This window comes from Myotis myotis, unplaced genomic scaffold (assembly GCF_014108235.1).
Source record: "Myotis myotis isolate mMyoMyo1 unplaced genomic scaffold, mMyoMyo1.p scaffold_m19_p_8, whole genome shotgun sequence".
NCBI lineage: Eukaryota > Metazoa > Chordata > Mammalia > Chiroptera > Vespertilionidae > Myotis > Myotis myotis.
The window spans coordinates 58,620,026-58,640,950 of NW_023416390.1; the positions used below are offsets into that span (position 1 = coordinate 58,620,026).

Consider the following 20,925-nt stretch of genomic DNA (forward strand, 5'->3'; position numbering starts at 1 on the left):
TGGCACCACTATCTAAATATAGATCAGGATTAACTGAGTAATAAGGCAAGAGTGCACAGTAGTTTCTTTAATAACTTTTTCAATACTGTGACTATAGAGGAGTCTTTTCAAAGGATTTACCCTCGGGTAGACAGAAACTTCAAAAATATTGAGAAATGTCCACATTCTAAAACCTTCAGGATGTTTGAAAAACTGTAATAAGCTTTATGCTATCAAGGAGCCCCAAATAAAAGATTTTCCATATTTTCAGTCTCTTATTTAGCAAATTTTAGCACGATGGTTTTTGTTTGTTTTGTTTGGAAGAAATTGTGGTGGTCCCCCCCCCCCCACACACACACACTGCATTCCTATTAGTTCTAGAACCAAGTTTTATTTCCTTCCTCTAATATCGAGAATGTTTTAATTTTAGCCTGTATACCCTAATTCTCATTCTGTTCAACATTTAAGGGTAAGGATAATGGTGAATAGAATTGACCACGTGAAAAAAAAAAAGGATAAGAAATAAGAAAAAAAAGAGTTTTGATATAAAGCTATGTGAGAAGCTGGAAGCATTAGGAAAGTAGCAGTGAAAGAAAGAAAAATATCTCTAAGCTGCAGAAGAAGGACCTTTGATACAAAATTAAATTAGAGATACCAAACATTTTATAGAAAGGGAGACAGATGTGCTTTTGGAACCGGGAAAATACTGGTTAACTTTTAGTTGTGATCACACTTTGATAGTGTCTATGTGAAGCAAATGTTTTGGCTCTAAATGTGTTTCTGCCAGTTTTACATTTTCTGCCTTCACCAACCTGGAGACAGGAGAATGAGGCAGATTCTGACTCTCTGAGGAGGTTCCATCGGAAGCAGACCTTAGCCTGCCCCACAAATACCACTCACTGAAGTGTCTTTCAACAGAAAACTTCCTCTGCCCAAGCCAGAATGGGGGCAGAATTAGAGAAAATGGTCCCAGTACATCTTGCTACCCATAATTCATTAATTCACATAAAAGAATAAGGTGTTGGGAAGGGCCTACAACATCATCAGACTGTAATTATGTCTGCTGTCATATAAATGAAGCATATAGTTTTAATGGTATAATTGAATTCATTCTTTTTCTCAACTGTCCCTAATATACTTTGTTTTTGTAAAATGCACAAAATAATAGGCAGGAACTGAATTATTCTACATCTGGTTATCCGATTCCCATGAGACACTGTGTGCTCATATTAGTAATTTCATACCTGAACACAATTGTGTCCTTCGGCGTCCTAGAATGTGAGTGTTCAAAGGGGCTTAGAAACCATCAGTCCTTCCTTTTGAGGATGAGGAAGCTGAGGCAGGGAGAGGCTGAGTTCTGCAAGGTGGCACAGAGGTACAATGAAATTATAACTGAAACCTAAACTCCCTAGTCTTCCAACACCCCACTCAGTGCACCCTTCACTACACGATTTTCTGGGGAGATGGTGGAGCATTTCCCCAACCTTTTAACTTCCTCTATCCATGCAGGTCACTTCAGTACTCTGCTTGCACGGGCAAAGTATCTCTCAGCATCCCAGGAAATCTGGAGTTCATATAATCTGAGATATTTTGCTCAGGAGAAGAGATTACTAGTCTATTAATTGATGGTCCCAAGAAAACTGACTACCTCCAGTTGTATATGGGCACCTTCATGGGCAGAGAAGTTTCAGGGTGTGGGGCAGAATCGCCCAAGTATGGGAGCTAGAACAGAAAGTCCCCACAAAAAATTTACCTATAGAGAAAGCAGCGTTGATGAAAGTCCTGAACCACTGACAGATTGTAGACTTCCGGAAAATTCAAATGTGCTATGTTCAAGGCCTTTGCTAAGGTCAAAAAGACATGAAAATGCTCTGGGACTGACAGCAGCGTGAGTCCTGGGACCCATACCCACGCTGCTTCTAACGGGCACCCCAACTTAAAGGAGTAAGGTAGGCCTGGCTTGAAAACAAAACAAAACAAACAAAAACTAGACAAATAATTCAGGTGGAGTTTGAGGAAAGGAAGGGTATGGTCCATATACGGGGTGGGATGTCCTCGGAACCCCATGAGATGCAAACACACGCACATCCTTTAAAGTGCTAGATCAGGACAGTGAAGGTGCAAGTGTTTTGTTTTGAATGGAGGATTTACTACTGCGCACACAGTCGGCCTGCAGCAGGAAGCGTGTGCAGAGCGCAGAAAGCATCCCGAGGTCTCACCACTCCGAGAGCACAAACAACGCCCCGCGTCCCACTCGTCGCCAAGTCCCCTGCCCTCTCCTGTCGCCGGTGCGGAACTAACGAAGCCCCAGGGGCCCGGACCCCCGGAGGTCCCACCGGGATGGGAGGACGCGGGCTCGGCTCGGTCCTTCCCACTCGCGTGCGGTCCGCGCGGGGCGCCGGGAGCTCGGCCGCGGGAGGGCGGAGGAGCTGGGGAGGCGGCGGCGGCTTCATTGTCTCCCGCGCCCTCCTCCTCCCACGCCGCGCCCCGGCGTCACTGGAAAGCCGCCCGGGCCGCCCGGCGACGGGTTATTTATAGCGCGGGCTGCGCGCGCGTCACGGAGCCCGGCCGGTCTGACGGGGCCGCTGACGCGCTTGGCCGCGGGGCCGAGTCCGCGGGGCTGCGCGTCGGGAGCGGGTGACAATGGGCTTCTGTGTGTGCAGCTGCCGCCGCCGCCGGGGGCCGGGGGCGGGGGGCCGGGGCTGGTGGCCGCTCCCCGACCCCCTCCCGCCCGCCCGCGGTCCCCGGAAAGGTGGCCGGCCTTTCCTCCCCGTGGCCCTCACCGGCCCTCGCCAGCTGCACTTTTTTTTTAAATCAGTAAGTTCCCTTGGGCCCAGCTTTCGCTTGCACTTCCCCCGTCCCCCCGTCTTCCCCTGCTTGGTGAGAAAGGGGGGCTGTAGCCTGCAGGGAGACCCCTTTGTGCGCCCAGGGGAGCAGGACGCACACAAGGCACGGCCGGCGGGGAAGGCGGAGACCGAGGGGCCGGGAGCGCCGGCAGGTAACGTATCCCGGACCCGGACCGGGCTTTGTGCGGGTGGGGGAGGGGATGCGGGGGTGCGATCGCCGGGCAGCCCTTCTGGGACTCCAGTCGCCCCGCTCCTCCGCCCCGAGGCCGGCGCGCAGGAAGCGCGTGTGGGTGTTTAGCGCCAAGAGCGAAAGAGAAACTTCTGCGTAACTGACTAGAGGAGGCTCCTCCCGGGAGGCCGAGAGGATGGAGGAACACCGCCCCCCCACCCTCCCCGCAGCCTCCCGCCGCCCTTCCTCCGTCCATCCCCCACTCCCTCCGGACGCCCGGGTCTTGGAAGTCCTCCCTTCCCACCCTCTGCCCCCTCCCGCGGGATCTGCCCATTTTCCGCCCGCGCCTCGCGGAAGGAGGGGCTGGCGAGGATTTTGGGGGACTTCCTGGGCTGCGGAGACCAGCTCTGAACCCTCCCCTTTCCGCTGCCGGGAGCCGGGGAAGCTCGCTCCGGAGCCTCCCCGCACGTGGCAGGCAGGCAGAGAACTCGCGGTGCCTTCTAGGAAATTGCAATCGATTTGTAATGCCGTTTCGCTAATTGGGAGTTCAAAATTAAACTTTAATAAAGCATTTGTGTCGTCTCGTCTAATTGTGCAAGCTTCCATCCGTCCTGGTAGATAGACTTTTAAGTCTCAAGTTAATGGCGCTAAGCTAGATTCCCCCCCAAGTACAATTCCGTCAGCCGGCGTCGGCACAGCTGGATTTCCGTAAGGTGCAGATGTTGCTAATGGCAGCTTAAGCACGGATGGGCAGATAGCAGACGGAATGCAACATGTTGCCATATGGTTCTTTTAGCCTTTCACCTCCACGGATGTCAATCACATATATTCCGGGAGGAACTTAATGACTGTCTGAACGGTAAAATAAATTACCTGGTACAATTTATATCCCTTGACCTGGTACGTTATAACAACAGGAAGATAACATTTCACCGTTTCTGTGGTATAAATTGAACCACAGAGCCACATTTCAAATTCTATAACGCCCCTTTACAGTTTTGAGGGGCTCTGTCAATCATTCTGGCTTAAAATCTGTTTCTGTGTGGCCTTCCTCTTCTCACCTCTGGGTGATACAAAGTTTGTAAAGTTTAGCAAAACTGTTGTCTTGGATATTGCCAATCAGCCCTCCAAATAGTAATCAATGAGGGTGTGAAACTCGCAATTAAAAGACTCCTATGAAAAGTGGTGTTGAGTTGTTTCAATATAACTCCTAAATCCATTCATTAACTATTTGAAATTTTGTGTATTTGTGTATTTTTTTCAGTAACTTCAATCATTATTAAACTTTGGAAAGTAACTTACAGAAAAACCGTGCTTAGAAATTTGAAATATAAGAAAAAACAAGGAGGAAACCAATTTCTATACATTTACACACCACACACTACATGTGCACTTCAACTTGAATCCTGTATGTGATGGTACTGGTCATTTGTTTCCTCCAACACCCCACCCCCAACATGTCAGTGACAGCATACTGAAGTCTCTGTTCAGACCCTCGTGGGATGATTCTGTAATATTTCACAGGTCTTATTTTTACAAACCCTGGTGACTAATATTTTAATTTATTGCCTCTAATTTCAGATGATAAACATGGTTGTCCTTTACTGTATCCCTCCTTTTTCCTTCGCTAATGCAGAGAGGTAACACTGAGAAACAAGAAACTTGGGTAAAAAAAGTAAAATGACTCACTGTAACATTTACCTGAAAGCTATAGACATATTATCTTTTAAAAGACTTTGCTTACAACAATATGCAAACCGTATTAATTCATGTGAACTGATGGATTAGCAAAATATAAAGTAGACATGAACAGTCTTATAAAGTATATATTTTCAGTCATGTCAAGTTTCAGAAACTTAACATTTTGAAAGTTTGTCTGTACCTCATGTCCTTTCAGGGCTGTTTTCAAATTACCATATAATGTTTCTCCATTTTTCTCCTTTTGTGATAGCTGATAATTTGTTACTTAGTGCTCAAGTTAATGCAATAAGTTTGATATTATTGTCATAATATAAGATGATTTGTATCTTTATATAGCAGAAACTCTTATACAGAAGGCACTAAGATATGTGTGAGTTATGGCAACCTTTTCTGGAGGCTGTTTTTGGTAATCTTGTAATGGCTGAGATTTTATTTCTGTGACATCAACACTCAATGAGTTTTAACCTTGATCAGTGTGAGCTTGTCAATAATGACTCCAACTCCATGACTTCTGAATAGACAGTAAGTGCGCCCTTCAATCAGTCACACAGAACTTGTCTTATAAAGTTGTTATCGTCATGAACAGATATTGCAGCCTTTTGTTAGGCCCTGAGCGTGTTAATGTGTTCCTCCTTCAAAAGCCAGGCTAAAGTCCTGCTATGCTTCGTTTCAGAATTCAAGTCCATTAGTCAATAAAATCTTAAGTGGCACTATTTGTTTTTGCTCAAGTTGTAACATTACATATAGTTCATGAGTAATTTGGGCCCTTTTATAGGCAAACTATGTATGTTTTTATATATATATATATATATATATATATATATATATATATGATCAAGATATGTATCTTGCATCATGACTTTATTTTAAATGAAGATTTGATGGATTTCCATTGTTACTCTAAATGAGGTGGCTGGCTGCCAAGGCAATCCTATAGCTGGAAAGTGCTAGCATTATTGTCTATACGGGGACTGCTTTCTTTTTCTTTCTTTTTTTTTTTTAGCTATCAACCTCACTTCTCCCTTTCAATATTACCTTGCCTTTCATGTTGCTAATCTGATAGTTTGGATATGAAAACTTTTGAGAATGTGTTTGTATTGGCCAAGAAGATTTTTACCAGTGGTTTTTTTTTTTTTTTTTTTTTTTTGGTTGCTTTCTGATATACAGCCTTTATCTTGAGTTGGTATGTTTATTTTTACTGAAAAAATGAGAAATACTTTTAGGACACGGTATATTCCCCATGTTCTAAGTAATTTTAATTGTGATGCAATCCTAGATGCTTTCTTCTTATTATTTTTAATTCACAAATGTATTTTAAAACACTTAAAATAGGACAGATTTATGCATTTCTCAAGGTAACATGGGACAGGTTATGAATAGGCATCAGGCCTGTAATAGAACTTCATTCCAGTGAGTGGGGGAGGGGAAGGAGAGCCAGCAGGAAAGAGTATATAATCCCACTGCACTGGCCCTGTTTGCTTCTCAAATTTAAACCCATGTTGCTGCATTGAAAACTTGTTTCTCTCTTTTATAGCATTTCATTTTTAAAGAATTTTTAAAAACTGTCAATCTGTAAATATGTAACCAGCCAAGCAGAAAACAGTCTTTTATTCTCAGCTATATATACAGCTTTGTTTTTATCTGGGTTAGAGTGAGTGCCATGTAAATACCACATAAAATTTTGACTTGATTTTCCCTACTTTGAAGATTGACAGGGGTTTCTTTAATCTTGTTCTATTCATGTTCTGTATTCAGATATTGAAACACAGTATTTTATACATTTCTAAGATTATGTTTGCATTTATTTAATTTATGTCTTGCTTTCTTCCTTCCTTTCTTTCTTTTTTTTTTTAAAGCATGTAGCCTGGAATGTTTGTTCTACCTTTTTTTTTTCTTCACATCATTACTCTGGTACTGCTTGATGTAACTTGATTAGCTCCCTCCCCAGTCATGATTGGTAATTAAAATAGGCATTAAAATTAGTCACTTAGCAATTTTGCTGTTCAATTGGCAATTAAATTACTTAATTGCAATTAAAGTCCTAATTTTAATTGGCAAAATGATAGATGTAGATTTAAGATAATATGTATAAATACTTTAATAAGTGTCTATATAAGGATTACTTAATTACTTAACTTCAAGTTTATGCTGTTAACTTTAGAACTTTTAAGTGAGCAATGAAATTTATATTACATGTATTCAAAGGATATGGTAATTAGATTTATTGCCTATCACTATAAGGGTCCTTGCTGTAAGTTACTTTTGTGGTATTAAAGTTATAGGCTTGGTAATTGCAAGATTATGATGAAAAAATGGCATATATTTGTCATAATATATCAGTATTGTATCTTTATTTTTTATTAAATTAAGAGGTTCCTATCAACCAGTTAGTTTGAGGAAAAAATCAAAAGCGGTTATTTTATCATTAAAGGTAGAGCAAAAACTAGCCAAACTGAGGTATACACATAAAAACTGTTGCAAAGTGTATGTATTCCGTCTACTTAAAGAAAATGCTATATAATACTGTGATGGTTACTAATGTTAATAGCTACTTTTAAAATGTCAAGTATCCTGGATATTTTCTTAGCATATAGCAACTTATTATGTTCAGAATCTTTAAAATGTCTTTTAGGATTTTGTACATTGTAATGACCTCCATGTTTACTGAAATTAGCAATGAAATCTAAAACCAAAGTTACTCTTCCTTGCTTAATAAAAAAAATTTGTTACAGATGAAAATATTGATGGTTGCCAGGGGCTGCGAGGAGGGGAACAGGGAGAGTTATTGTTTAATGGGTATACAATTTCAGTTTTATAAGATGAAGAGTTATTGGAAGGAATGGTGATGATGAGTGCACAACAGTGTGAATGTAGTTAACACCACTGAACTGTACAATTAAAAATGGTTAAGATGGTAAAGATGATAAAATTTTGTTATGTGTATTTTATCAAAATAAAAAAGAAAATATGAAATGGTTAAAAGTGAATATTTAGGCAATGATTACCCAGAGTCAAACATTAGAGAAAAGGAAGGATTTTTATTATGCAAAATACTTTTTGAGTGGCATGAGGTTTCACCATATATTCAGTTTTACAATTTTAATTTACAAATAGATGGTTCTAGAAAAAAAAGTACTCTTTTCTTTTGCACATCTAGAACTGGGTTCTGAATCAAAGTAAGAAAGAATTTTGAAAGTCTTTGCAATAAGTGGTTTTTGATGAAAATGGGCCAAGTAAAATTGAGTAAAAGCACAACTACCCAAAATGTGAATGCCAGCTAAGCAATTGACATGTTCTCTAAACATCTTATAACAAAGGAGCAAATTATTGGTTGATTAATATCTTGTTAAGTCAAATGAAGTGGCAAAAGCAAAAAAAAAACAACCCCAAAACAAACAACAAAAAACAAAACTAAAAAACAAAACAAAACAAAAAAACCCCCAAACCAAACCCCTTAATATTAAAAATGGATTTTGCATTTTCATAAACAGATTTTTTCAAAAAATTTTTCCTCCAATCAATAAAGTAAAACTTCCTGCCAAATGGAAATAATGCCATGAATGTGTTTGTCTAAATATAACTTAAAATGTATATCTCATTTTATGCTTAAAATAGGTTCCATTAAGTAATTTTATTATGACATATCCTAGAGTTACCTTGATTCATACAACGTAAGAGTTATGTATATTCACCATATCTGAATTGTAAGGGCTAGTCTGAGTTCATTTTGGGAGACTAGTGAAATAAAGGCCCCCTTGCCAAGCATTAAGATAGAAAATCCTAAGGGATTACATTCATGTTTGCTTTCTAAATTATACCAAAAGCTCAATTTTATTAAGTATAATCTACCTAGCCTTGGTTTTGATGTGCATGTATGTATTATTTATGTTGATTTTTCATATTTTTCTACTTTGGTTGAGATGTGAATGTATATATTATATTGATTTTTTTATAAAAATATTTTTCCATCCATGTGCCAATATATCCTGCTTAATATTGGTTACTATGATAACATATCATAATATTACTTTCCTAAATGCTTTACTGAGGTCTTCTAAATAGTAGCATATGTTGATAGGAATAATAATTTTAAATTTTATCTGATTAAAAAAAGGAGCTACTTAGGGGTAGGACCAACTTTTACTCCCATTTATTTTAAATTGTTAAGAAAATAGACCACCAATTGGGGATAACTGTAAATGGCAATAATTTAAAGTTATATCAGATTCTGGGCCCTAAAAACCATTATTGTTAATTTTAATTGAGTTATGAAATAGTTTCTTTTCAAGAATCTATTGTCAAGAATCTTGAAGGGTTGCAGTCATATAAATGCACAATTTCAGTTCCTTTTAGCCTAAAGCATAATTTTTAACATTTTCTAAAAGGTGGTTCAATTGTACATTTTGATTCCATTATATGTGTAATTAAACCTGTATGCACAAAAGCATTTTCTTATGTTCTAGCAAATATACCCACAGGAATCCTCTTCTAAACTATAATTTATTTAAACATGTAATCATAGGATTTTAAAAACATGCTTTCATTTTTCCAAACTGTATGCCAATTTGAACTGCTTTGTGATAAAATGAGAGATTTTTATTACCATTTTGATTTCTCCCCCCACCCCTCCCCGTGACCTAACAGTGAGTTAAACATGAGCAGGAGGAAATAAAGAAAATCTATTGTGAACCTAACTCCATGTGTTAAACTCTTTCCCTTTTCCAGACAAATGGAAGAGTCTCACAGATTTGTAAATATTTATGAATTCCAGTACAATATGAATATTGGGGCCTGCAGCATGCTCTCCTGGGGATAGGCCTAAGTAGTAATAGCTCTCTCTCTCTCTCTCTCTCTCTCTCTCTCTCTCTCTCTCTCTCTCTCTCTCGCCCTCTCTGTGTTTATCCTCCTGAACGTTGTGGAGTCAGGCCCCCTACTGACAGAATCAGTCAATTACAGTCGTGGGCGGTTCTGACACTTTCATCAGAACCTGGTGGGGACACAGGAATTTGGAGTTTTGAGCCTAGTCCTCCTCTACACTTTCTGAAGCCTGTGCTGGATCCTTTCCACCCCCAGCACATCCGACCCGTACCCAAAATGCCAGCTCTAGGAGTAGCTTAGCCAATAATTGGTTTAAGTGAGTATTTCAGTCTTGCATCTGATGTGTCTAAGAAGTATAGCTTCCCAGGAACTAGTTCTCTTCCCAGAGAACTCTTAAACGTATTGTAGTACAGAAGGAAATAAGCCCACCTTTTCTCTCATTTGAATGTTACATTTAATTACGCCATTCCAAGTCATTAATAATTATTAAGCTGCTGTGAGGACTGCCTCTCCATCTTGGGTGCATTAAGACTTGGGCAAAGCCTATGGTATCAAGGAGCCAGACTCCACAGGTTGCTGGTATAGAGTAACGAATCACAGTATGTGTTCCTCGGAGCTCACTTGAAGAACTCCAGAACATTTTCCCACTCTCTGGGAGAAAATTCTCACGTTGTCCCCAGACTCAACCCAGGGCGATGGGACTGTTTTTTTAACCGCAACAAGGGTGGAGGAGCCTGCGGAGGAACTACATCTACTTACGTATGCCTATTTGTGTATGGAGGGTAATGGTTCTCCCAGCCCCCGCTTTCCTAGGAATACATTAAAAAATAATAACCGCCACCCCAGCAAGGCTGTGCTTGAGTTTCCGTCTGCCTGAAATAGCGGCCGGGAGCCTGGCCCGCCGCTGGGATCAAGGCAAGCTCCCCTTGGGCGCGCCCTGCTCCCTGGCGGAAGGGGAAGGGAACCCGGGAGGGCGCCACCGAGCTAGAGCTGCTATTTTGGGCCCAGCCGAGCCGGTGCGTCAATGCCTGCGCCCCTGCGTCACCGCCACCTCCACCCCTTTCCTTCTCCCCAGCTCTCCAAACTCTCACTTTTTCCCTTTCGTTCGCGTGCAATCGACTCTGCCCCCGGGGCTCTGACGCTGCCGAGCTCATGCTAATAAGCTATTCTTCGCCCTCCCCTCCTAATCCCCCTACTCACACACCTTCACTCGCCACTACCCCCTCCCCCAAACACACACACACGCACACACACACACGCACGCACACGCACACACGCACACACATTTACACATTTCCTGGTTTAATGTTTTTTCTTCTCGCGCCTGCACAGGCACCGCTGGGCCGCGGCGGCGGCAGAGCAGCGGCGGCAGTCGCAACATCTGGGGGAAACTTAAGGTGGTCACGTAGGTTTTCTCGAGGCTGCAGCGCAAAAGAGCCTGCGGCTTCACGGGGCAGCCGCAGGGCACCCGAAGGCTTCTCCTCTCCGCCTCTGGGGAGCAGGGGGCGGCGGGGAGCGGGCGAAGGCGGAGGTGCAGATTCCAGCTGGGTGGCTCCGAGGCGCGGAGCGGTCCACGGCGCTTGGGGCCCGTCCTGGGAACATCGGGGGGGACGGAGGCGGGGAGTTGCCGAGGGGCCTGAAACGGCTGGAAGCTCGCCCGGTGGAGAGAGGAGAGGCGGCTGGAACCTCGCGGGCAGAAGGAAGAGCCCCCGATCCCTCCCCTTCCGTCGCCCCAGCCTCTTCTAGCCCCACGGGAGAAGCCCCCAGAGGCCGGCCCAGCTCTGGCCCAGGGATCGGCCCGGTGTTGGGAGAAGCGGCATTTCCTTTGCTAGAAAGCGCCTTGCCCCATCTGCGCGGTGGGGGGATGGACTTGCCCGGCGGAGTTGGCGGCGACTCGGAGGGCCGCGGGGTGCGGCGTGCGCCCAGAGCCCACACTTCTGGGAGGGCGGCACACGGTGCTTAGCGGAGCCACCCTGCCCCCTCCTCCCTACGTTTTGTCTTTCCTTCTTGGCTCTCACGGGGAGGCGGTCAGAGCCCTGTGCTTCAGAGGAGGGTCCATGTATTTACCTAAAACTCGTGGAAGGATAGGAGGTGATGGGCACCGAGGAGTGTCGAAAGTACCAAAGTTAGCATATGGTGAGGAAAGCGCACCTATCTGCCAAAGGCGCACCTGTTGCCCTCTGCTCGGCTGCATTGTCTGCGAAAGGAACGTGAACGACGTCTCACTCTGGCTTTTGGGGTCCCCAAAGGGCTGGGTCACTGCCTACATCCTCCTTTCCCCTCCCCTCCCCTCCCCTCCCCACGCACCACGTCCTCCGTCGCACGTGGGCACTGCTAGGAAAGAAAGGAACACAAATTAGCCCCTTCCACCTTGGACTGTGTGTGTGTGTAGGGGGAGGGGACGGGGGAGAATATGAATATTCCAGAGGAGGAGGAGGCGGCCAGGGACAGGGAACGGGAGAAGAGGAGGATGCCCTGGGCCAGGGAAATCCCACCCCCATTGCCTGAGCCCTCGGAGCGTGCGGCGTCCTGGGACATCTGCTCGCGCCTCTGCTAATGGAGATGACGACTGTGGGTTCGTGAGGTTAGAGCGCAGTCACGCACAGCCATCCCTGCGGGTCCCGGTGCCAGCTGCCTGGCCCACACCAGGGTTCCCCTCCGCCCAGGCTTTTGTTGCACCTTCCCGCCGGTGTGAGCGGCCGGGCGGCAGCAGGGGCGCGGGGGGCTGGGCGGGTGGGTGAGATGTCGCCGCTCTGCGGGCTGAGCGGTCCAGAGCGGAGAGGTCACACCTCTTTCGGAAAAAAAGCACACACGCACCCCCAACACCCACCGAGCTGGCCACCAAGGTGAACCCAGAACGGTTCCCACCTTAACGTCGGCCCTGCTCGTGACGTCAGGTCGGAAATATACCAAAGCGAGCGGCGGCCAGGAGTCCGGGGAGCGCGGCGGCGCGGCGATTGGGCGGCGGGCTCTGACGCGCGCTGACGCGCGGAGACTTTAGGTGCGCGTTGGCAGCGGCGGCGCGAGCCACATAAACAAAGGCACATTGGCCGCCAGGGCCAGTCCTCCCCGAGGCTCGCGCCCCGCTCCGCGCTCCTGCTCGCCGGTCCAGCCGGCCGCCTTCCGCGGCTCCCTCCCGGCTCTCGGCGCCTCGCTCCCTGCGCCCCTGTCGCCCGCCCCAACCCGCCCCTGCCCCCGGACTCCCAGGGGGAACTGCACTTCGGCCGAGTTGAATGAATGAAGAGAGACGCGGAGAACTCCTAAATGAGTAGGTGCCGTCCGTGCGGCTCGCGGTCTTTTTTTTTTTTTTTAATCCTTCTTTCTTCTTTTGCACGTCTCTTCCTTCTGCCTCTCTGGAATAGGTTCTCTGGAAGTGGGCGCCAGAGGCGCGGAACGCGAGTGGGGCGGGAGGATGGGGAGGAGGTGCGCGCAGCTACAGAGGGCATTTGTCCGAACACCGGCTTTGGCACCAGCGGGGAGTTGGCTCCCAAGCTGCCAGGCTCCTCGTTCGTGGACTTTGAAGGGAGACTCGCATAGTTCGGGGAGCCGTGGACTTGTCCGCGGAAATCAGTGTGCTGGAAGTTTGCTCTTAGTGCGAAATTGAGTGTGGCCTTTGGACACGGAGACTCCAAGTCCTGTGTCTACGAGGGGTCCGGACGCTACCCACCAAGTGACAGGGAGAGAGAAAGTACTCCAGTTTGTGTGTTGCTTGGGAACTGTGTCACCGTGGCTGGCCAGGGTGCCAGTGTTTCCTGGGTATTGTTGAGTAAAGAGAGGGGATGGGAAGAGTGTCCTGTTACTAATTTGTGTGAAATTTCTGGTTTGATATATGCCGCGCTTGTGTATGTGAGTGTGTCAGAGACAGACGGAGAGAATATGTAGTGAGTACAGTTATGAAGCTGTGAAGTAACGAGGTGGGTAAAATATCCAGCACAGGCATATTTCTCAGGGGCCGTGGGGGTCAAGAGTCTAATGTCTTTCCACTTTTTCTGGTTAGTCTCCTTCCCCATTGAAGCAAGATTCTGAGGGGAGGGGCAAGGAAAACAGAAGGTGTAGATATTTGACTTTCTTTTTCATTGTTAATAAGATCATCTATGCTCTAGAATGCCTTCCAAGTAGGGACATCTGAAAATTACTAGGATACAAGAATGCCTTGTTCCAGCAAGCCGGAAGACCAGGGCAGGCTGTACAGGGGAGGTGTTCAGTTTGGTGTGTAGGAAAGCCCTTTTAGCAGGGGTACCAACACCCGATAAGCAACATCACGCTCCCCCTGCAATTGACCTAAGATGCTTCTGGAAAAGTAGGGTCTGCTCTTCCCACCCCTTGGCCATTAAAGATGTTGAAAGATAAAGTTTCTTGGAAAACTACGTGCCAGTTCACCTGTTTCCCCAGTCTCAGTGCTCTGTCAAAAGCACGTTCAGATTACCTTCAGGCTGCCCAGGCCTTGTTCACTAACGTTTTGTAACTCATAGGGGTGGAGGAAGAGGTTTCCTTATTTTATACTCTAGACCTCTACTTTCTCCCCCACTCCCCAAAGAAAAGCCAGTTTCACCACGGGGAAAAGAAAAATCAGGGAAGGTTCCAATGCTGTATTTTATTAAGCTCTAGTTTCCTCTTTTCGAGTCAGAATTAAACTGAAATGGAAATGACACTCCCCCCCCCCCATACACCCTACCAAAGGGGCCAATTTATTACCTCCAAAGAATTAAATAAGTACATGGGATGCCTTTGATTCTCCAGAACCCTCTCTCTGCAAGGACTTACACAGTGCAACGGGTGGCATTTTATGTTGTTTTCAGCCACTTCTTTCACACCTTCCTTTTCACTGCCAGGTTTCCAATGAAACAATCGCGGGCGGCATAGAAGGGCCTGCCCGGTGAGTCTACAGATGCTGGGCTGACTCTGTCCGGAAAGCACCCTGAAGCTGTCTGTGTCTGTGTTTCAGGGAGGAGATCTGACAGGCTGGGCTCTCCAATGCTTTTTTAAAAATCTTGGAAACTTTATCCTTCATTGCTTTACGACACTGTCCACCTTTAAGTTCCTTGAAAACGCCTGTGCCTGTAACTCGGCTGAAGGTTAGTGCAACTTGATTTCTTTCTCTCAGCCCCCCCCCCCCCCCAATTCCCTAAATATCAAGACCAGGGGCAATGCGATCTTCCTCAGCAGAGCCTATAACTTAAGGTTTTCTAACCCGTCGCCTTTGGAAACAACTTTCTGCTCGTGCAGTTCAACTTCATCTCTAGGATGAGCTTGCTGAACCCGAGCTGCAGAGGGAGAGGCTCATTTGAGCTGGGTTGTCGATGAAAGGGGGTCGAGGGGGAGGCGTTTGAAAGGAGCCGGGAGACCCTCCATGGCTTTCCGGCCCTGGGTCTTTATTTGATCAGCCTTTTTCCGTGCCCCGCACTGTCTAGCTCCGCAGCCTTCGCGATCCCCGCCCTTCCCCTCGCGCCCCTCCGCGCTCTCTGACCGCGCGGGCTGCCGGCGCAGCTCCAGGTGAGCCCGAGCCCGGGAGGAAGTGTTCAGTTGACCAGGCTGAGTGTACATTGTTCCCCTGTTTCATTTCCAGCCATGCCTTGTGTTCAGGCGCAGTATGGGTCCTCGCCTCAAGGAGCCAGCCCCGCTTCTCAGAGCTACAGTTACCACTCTTCGGGAGAATACAGCTCCGATTTCTTAACGCCAGAGTTTGTCAAGTTTAGCATGGACCTCACCAACACTGAAATCACTGCCACCACTTCTCTCCCCAGCTTCAGTACCTTTATGGACAACTACAGCACAGGCTACGACGTCAAGCCACCTTGCTTGTACCAAACGCCCCTGCCCGGCCAGCAGGCGTCCATTAAGGTAGAAGACATTCAGATGCACAGCTACCAGCAGCACAGCCACCTGCCCCCCCAGTCCGAGGAGATGATGCCGCACTCCGGGTCGGTTTACTACAAGCCCTCCTCGCCCCCGACGTCCGCCACCCCGGGCTTCCAGGTGCAGCACAGCCCGATGTGGGACGACCCGGGCTCCCTCCACAACTTCCACCAGAACTACGTGGCCACCACGCACATGATCGAGCAGAGGAAAACGCCCGTCTCCCGCCTCTCCCTCTTCTCCTTTAAGCAGTCGCCCCCCGGCACCCCTGTGTCGAGCTGCCAGATGCGCTTCGACGGGCCCTTGCACGTCCCCATGAACCCGGAGCCGGCGGGCAGCCACCACGTTGTAGACGGGCAGACCTTCGCTGTGCCCAACCCCATCCGAAAGCCCGCGTCCATGGGCTTCCCGGGCCTGCAGATCGGCCACGCGTCGCAGCTGCTCGACACGCAGGTGCCCTCGCCGCCGTCGCGGGGCTCCCCCTCCAACGAGGGGCTGTGCGCGGTGTGTGGCGACAACGCGGCCTGCCAGCACTACGGCGTGCGCACCTGTGAGGGCTGCAAGGGGTTCTTTAAGGTGAGCAAGGACAGGGGCTGAGGAGGCAGGCAGGGGCCCCCTACAGCCTGGAGCCTCGGGGTGCGCGCTCCGCCTGGGTGCAGGCAGCTCAGCTCCCGCTCGCCCCGGAATGTTCTTTTCCCCGGCGTCCGCAGAGGTGGTGGTGGGGGCATCCGGGTGCCTGCCTGAGAAAAGAAAGCGGGGAGACCCCGAGACCCGGAGATCCCGAGATCCGGGGTCGCATCTCCCCCGCACAAAGCCGACCCGGCAGGCCTCCGCCCCAAGTTGCTGGAGCGCGAGTTGGAAGAGGGTCATTTGCATGTGCGCAGAGCTGTCTTTTCTGTTCAGATTGAAATTGGTTAGGACAGAGAACCGTGTCTGAGCTAACCAAGTGGAACAGAATTCCCTATGGTCAAATTAAGTGATCTCTTTATTTCGCCTTCCTGATTGAATAATCTTATCATTTTAAATAGAGAAGGTCTCCAAGGAATGTAAATAATATGAATGCCCACGGATTTGTATTTACTGAGCGTCTCCTTCTCCTTCTCTTGGCATATAAAACACAGCAAGGAGCGGCAAGGTTAGCTCAAATGTTAACGCTATCAATTTTCTAATGTAATGTGCCCTGGGGGAGGAAAAGGAAAGGAAAGAGAAAGGAAAAGGAAAAAAGAAAAGAAAAAGAAAGCAGTTATGTATATGTGTTTGTTTGTGGCAAGGGAGTGTAGACCCCAGCCTTTCAGAAATTGTTCCTGGATTCCTTGGGTTGCTGGCTTTTCAAGAGAAAATTAATTTTCGGCCTTGACTGTCTTTTTGTTTTGCAGCGCACGGTGCAAAAGAACGCAAAATACGTGTGTTTAGCAAATAAAAACTGCCCAGTGGACAAGCGGCGCAGGAATCGCTGTCAGTACTGCCGGTTCCAGAAGTGCCTGGCTGTGGGGATGGTCAAAGAAGGTAGGTCCGGGCGAGAGGCCCACTCCGCAGTCTGTGCCCTTGGAGAGCGCTGCCCCCACTCTAACCCCACTTTCTACAGACAGAGCCAGGGGTCTCCCGGCCCCCCCATCCGCCTCCGGCCTCCACCCGGGCAGCTGCCTGCTTGCCCATCCTGCCCTAGAGAAAGCCGACAGGCTCTTCTCTCTTTTAACTATACGACCCATTTGGAAGAAGACATAAAACAGCCCCGCGTTTTTTACGCTTTTCGTCAGTAAAGGCTTTACAAGCAGTGGGGCCCAGTGCCGCCCGGCCGCACTCCCCCCAGCTGCAGCCACCCCCGGGAGGGGCCAAGGAGGCAGCTGGGTCCCCCTAGGCCAAGCGACACTAACCGGCTCTTTCTTTGCAGTGGTTCGCACGGACAGTTTAAAAGGCCGCCGAGGTCGTTTACCTTCCAAACCGAAGAGCCCACAGGAGCCCTCTCCCCCCTCGCCCCCGGTGAGTCTGATCAGTGCCCTCGTCAGGGCCCATGTCGACTCCAACCCGGCTATGACCAGCCTGGACTATTCCAGGGTAAGATGCTGGAGGGGGGTATCATGTGGACAAACCGACAGATGGGCAGGAACCCTCCCCACTCCCATCATTAACCCCCAGACTCAGGATAAAAGGAGGCAAGCAAGACTGTGTCCTCATAGCTCTGGGGAGAGCCATAGAAGGCGGGCAGACCCACAGACAAGTGTAGACAGGAGGACAGTGCAGCGGAAGGAAGAAGTGCTAGGCCAGGGTGGTCAAACCTCTTCGAGCCCCTTTCCCAGCACCACATACTCAGACGCTAATGCCTCTGATAGCCACACCAGAGGCTTCTTGAGAAGCCCCCCCAGAGATGCTTTAATCCTCACCCTCTCTGGCACGGTCAGGGTGGGGGCTGCCTGCTTGGGGGTCGGGGAAGGGAAGGACAGTGGGTCCCAGGAATGGCAGTGGGGTGGGGGATCAAGTGGTCAGAGTCTTCTTTTACCCCAGCTGTGAGGAATGGGAGGGCTTTAATTGGAGGAAGTATGTCGGGCAAACTTAGAAGTCACCGCAATTTTATTAAGATTTGCAAAGGGCGCCTCTGCTCGAGACCCACTCTGGGACTGGCATGAATACTAACATGTCAATTGTTTTGTGGAGATAAGAGTGAACGTTTCCCAGGGCTGGATGGCACTGTATTTAGTCTGTATGGAAATGGTAATTTACATATTTAAAGCAGCGACCTCATAGCACCATCCCTAATTGAATTAATTGCCCCGGAACATCTAATTTCCTTACTGGTCAGAGAGAGGTTTAATTGTTATAAAAACCTGGCTCCACTACTAGAAACGGGGTTAGCAATTTCACGGGTTATATATTTTAGAGAACCTCATTAAGTGCTTTTTAAAATGAAATTCCAGTTCCAGGCGAACCCTGACTATCAGATGAGTGGAGATGACACCCAGCATATCCAACAATTCTATGATCTCCTGACTGGCTCCATGGAGATCATCAGGGGCTGGGCTGAGAAGATTCCGGGCTTTGCTGACCTGCCCAAAGCCGACCAGGACCTGCTTTTTGAATCGGCTTTCTTAGAACTGTTTGTGCTGCGATTAGCATACAGGTAACTGAGGAAGCAATCAGGGAGGTTGGGAAAGAAGGAAGAGAGCAATCAAGACAAGAAAAGAAAGAGGGAAAGGGAAATGAAAGGAAGGAAAGAGAAGTGGTCAGAATAAGGGGAAAAGAGGGATAGGATAATAGAAAAAGGTAGAGAAGGGAAGGAGTGAGCCCAGAAGTCTTGGATGAATGTCATGGAGGTGGGATAGGGGGCGTTCTTGATTGTTATGAAATTGAACCCTTTCAAGGTCCACTGGTCTACATTTTATTAACTCTTCGGTAATTAGGTGCCTCTTAAATCCCTCATTTATTGCTCTTCAAGTAATTAGTTGTTTAGCTTTTCTCTCTCTCTTTTTCTCCCCTCTCTCTCTCTTTGGTATTAATTGCAGGTCCAACCCAGTGGAGGGTAAACTCATCTTTTGCAATGGGGTGGTCTTGCACAGGTTGCAATGCGTTCGTGGCTTTGGGGAATGGATTGATTCCATTGTTGAATTCTCCTCCAACTTGCAGAACATGAACATCGACATTTCTGCCTTCTCCTGCATTGCTGCCCTGGCTATGGTCACAGGTCAGTACCATAAGCGCAAGGCTCTTCTCCAAAACTGTCCAGCAGGATTTGTCCCAGTTTCCCCTTGCCTCCCATCTTCCTGGGTTTTGCCAGCTAGCTAACTGTTTTTCCCATTCTTCTTTTGTTTCTGATTGTGTTTTCTGCAGAGAGACATGGGCTCAAGGAACCCAAGAGAGTGGAAGAACTACAAAACAAGATTGTCAATTGTCTCAAAGACCACGTGACTTTCAATAACGGGGGTTTGAACCGCCCCAACTATTTGTCCAAACTGTTGGGGAAGCTCCCAGAACTCCGTACTCTTTGCACACAGGGTCTACAGCGCATTTTCTACCTGAAACTGGAAGACTTGGTACCACCGCCAGCAATAATTGACAAACTTTTTCTGGATACTTTACCTTTCTAGACCTCCTCCCATGCACTTCAAAGGAACTGGAAAGAACACCTAAAACTGTTCAGAGGGGGCAAGTCACAAGGGCAGAGATAACCCCTTGAGCTGTCTCAGCTCTAGCCATCCCACCCCTTCCATAACCCCCCAGCCCCTTGATCCTTAAAGGAAAACAAACAAACAAAAAAACCCCAGAAAACAAAAACTGTTGCTATTTCCTAACCTGCAGGCAGAACCTGAAAGGGCATTTTGGCTCGGGGCATCCTGGATTTAGAACATGGACGTCACACAATGCAGTGGTATAAACTTTTTATTATCAGTTTAAAAATCAGTTAAATGTTCAGGAGAAAGATTCCTAATGTATGATGGGAAATGTTTGGCCACATTTGGTTGTTGCAGTTAAGAGAAATGTTACACACACACACACACACACACACACACATACACACATCGTAAGGGGACCCATAAGTATTGCCCTTTAAAAGACTTCAAAGTTTTCTGCTGTAAAGAAAGCTGTAATATATAGTAAAACTAAATGTTGCGTGGGTGGCATGAGTTGAAGAAGGCAAAGGCTTGTAAATTTACCCAATGCAGTTTGGCTTTTTAAATTATTTTGTGCCTATTTATGAATAAATATTACAAATTCTAAAAGATAAGTGTGTTTGCAAAAAAAAAAAAAATATAACTACACAAAAAAGGGACCAGCATGTTGATTCTAGGTTGAAATGTTATAGGCACTTGCTACTTCAGTAATGTCTATATTATATAAATAGTATTTCAGACACTATGTAGTCTGTTAGATTTTATAAAGATTGGTAGTTATCTGAGCTTAAACATTTTCTCAATTGTAAAATAGGTGGGCACAAGTACGACACATCAGAAAATCCTGACAAAAGGGACACATAGTGTTTGTAACACCGTCCAACATTCCTTGTTTGTAAGTGTTGTATGTACCGTTGATGTTGATAAAAGAAAGTTTATATCTTGATTATTTTGTTGTCTAAAGCTAAACAAAACTTGCATGCAGCAGCTTTTGACTGTTTCCAGAGTGCTTATAATACACATAACTCCCTGGAAATTACTGAGCACTTTGAATTTTTTTTGTTTTTTTAATGTCTAAAATTGTCAGTTAATATATTATTTTATGTTTGAGTAAGAATTTTAATATTGCCATATTCTGTAGTATTTTTCTTTGTATATTTCTAGTATGGCACATGATATGAGTCACTGCCTTTTTTTCTATGGTGTATGACAGTTAGAGACACTGATTTTTTTTTCTGATAAATTCTTTCTTTGAGAAAGACAATTTTAATGTTTACAACAATAAACTATGTAAATGAACAGAACTTGGTCTTCTTTCTGGGTGAGGGAAAAAATAGCAATATACAATAGATAGAGTTGGAGTTTGATTTGGGATAGGTCACTTATTCAACACCTGAGTTTCAAACTGACAACCTAGATTCTACTGTGCTGGCAAAAGGAACTGGGGGATCGA

The 20,925-nt window shown here is 46.6% G+C and overlaps 1 protein-coding gene across 7 annotated transcripts; it reads left to right on the forward strand.

The window, feature by feature from the left end:
• Positions 1 to 2,756: 2,756 nt before the first annotated feature.
• On the forward strand, positions 2,757 to 20,761 carry NR4A2 (nuclear receptor subfamily 4 group A member 2). 7 transcript variants are annotated; one of them, XM_036319820.1, is made up of 8 exons: positions 2,757 to 2,977; positions 14,459 to 14,588; positions 15,080 to 15,945; positions 16,746 to 16,875; positions 17,261 to 17,424; positions 18,282 to 18,484; positions 18,867 to 19,045; positions 19,192 to 20,761. In XM_036319820.1, exons 3-8 carry the CDS (start codon positions 15,082 to 15,084, stop codon positions 19,446 to 19,448), a joined length of 1,797 nt encoding a protein of 598 aa, XP_036175713.1. In that variant the 5' UTR covers positions 2,757 to 2,977; positions 14,459 to 14,588; positions 15,080 to 15,081; the 3' UTR covers positions 19,449 to 20,761. The 7 variants fall into 7 exon arrangements, with proteins under 7 accessions (XP_036175713.1, XP_036175714.1, XP_036175710.1 ...); XM_036319818.1 differs by lacking the exon at positions 2,757 to 2,977 and adding an exon at positions 12,282 to 12,781 and having other exon boundaries at positions 14,346 to 14,588; XM_036319823.1 differs by lacking the exon at positions 2,757 to 2,977 and adding an exon at positions 12,282 to 12,781 and having other exon boundaries at positions 14,346 to 14,588; positions 15,258 to 15,945.
• The last annotated feature ends 164 nt before the right edge of the window (positions 20,762 to 20,925 follow it).

Coding starts and splice junctions, on each gene's coding strand:
- NR4A2 (XM_036319817.1), top strand. Junction 15,946..16,745: donor GCTGCAAGGGGTTCTTTAAG/GTGAGCAAGGAC, acceptor TTTGTTTTGCAG/CGCACGGTGCAAAAGAACGC. Junction 19,046..19,191: donor TGCCCTGGCTATGGTCACAG/GTCAGTACCATA, acceptor TGTTTTCTGCAG/AGAGACATGGGCTCAAGGAA.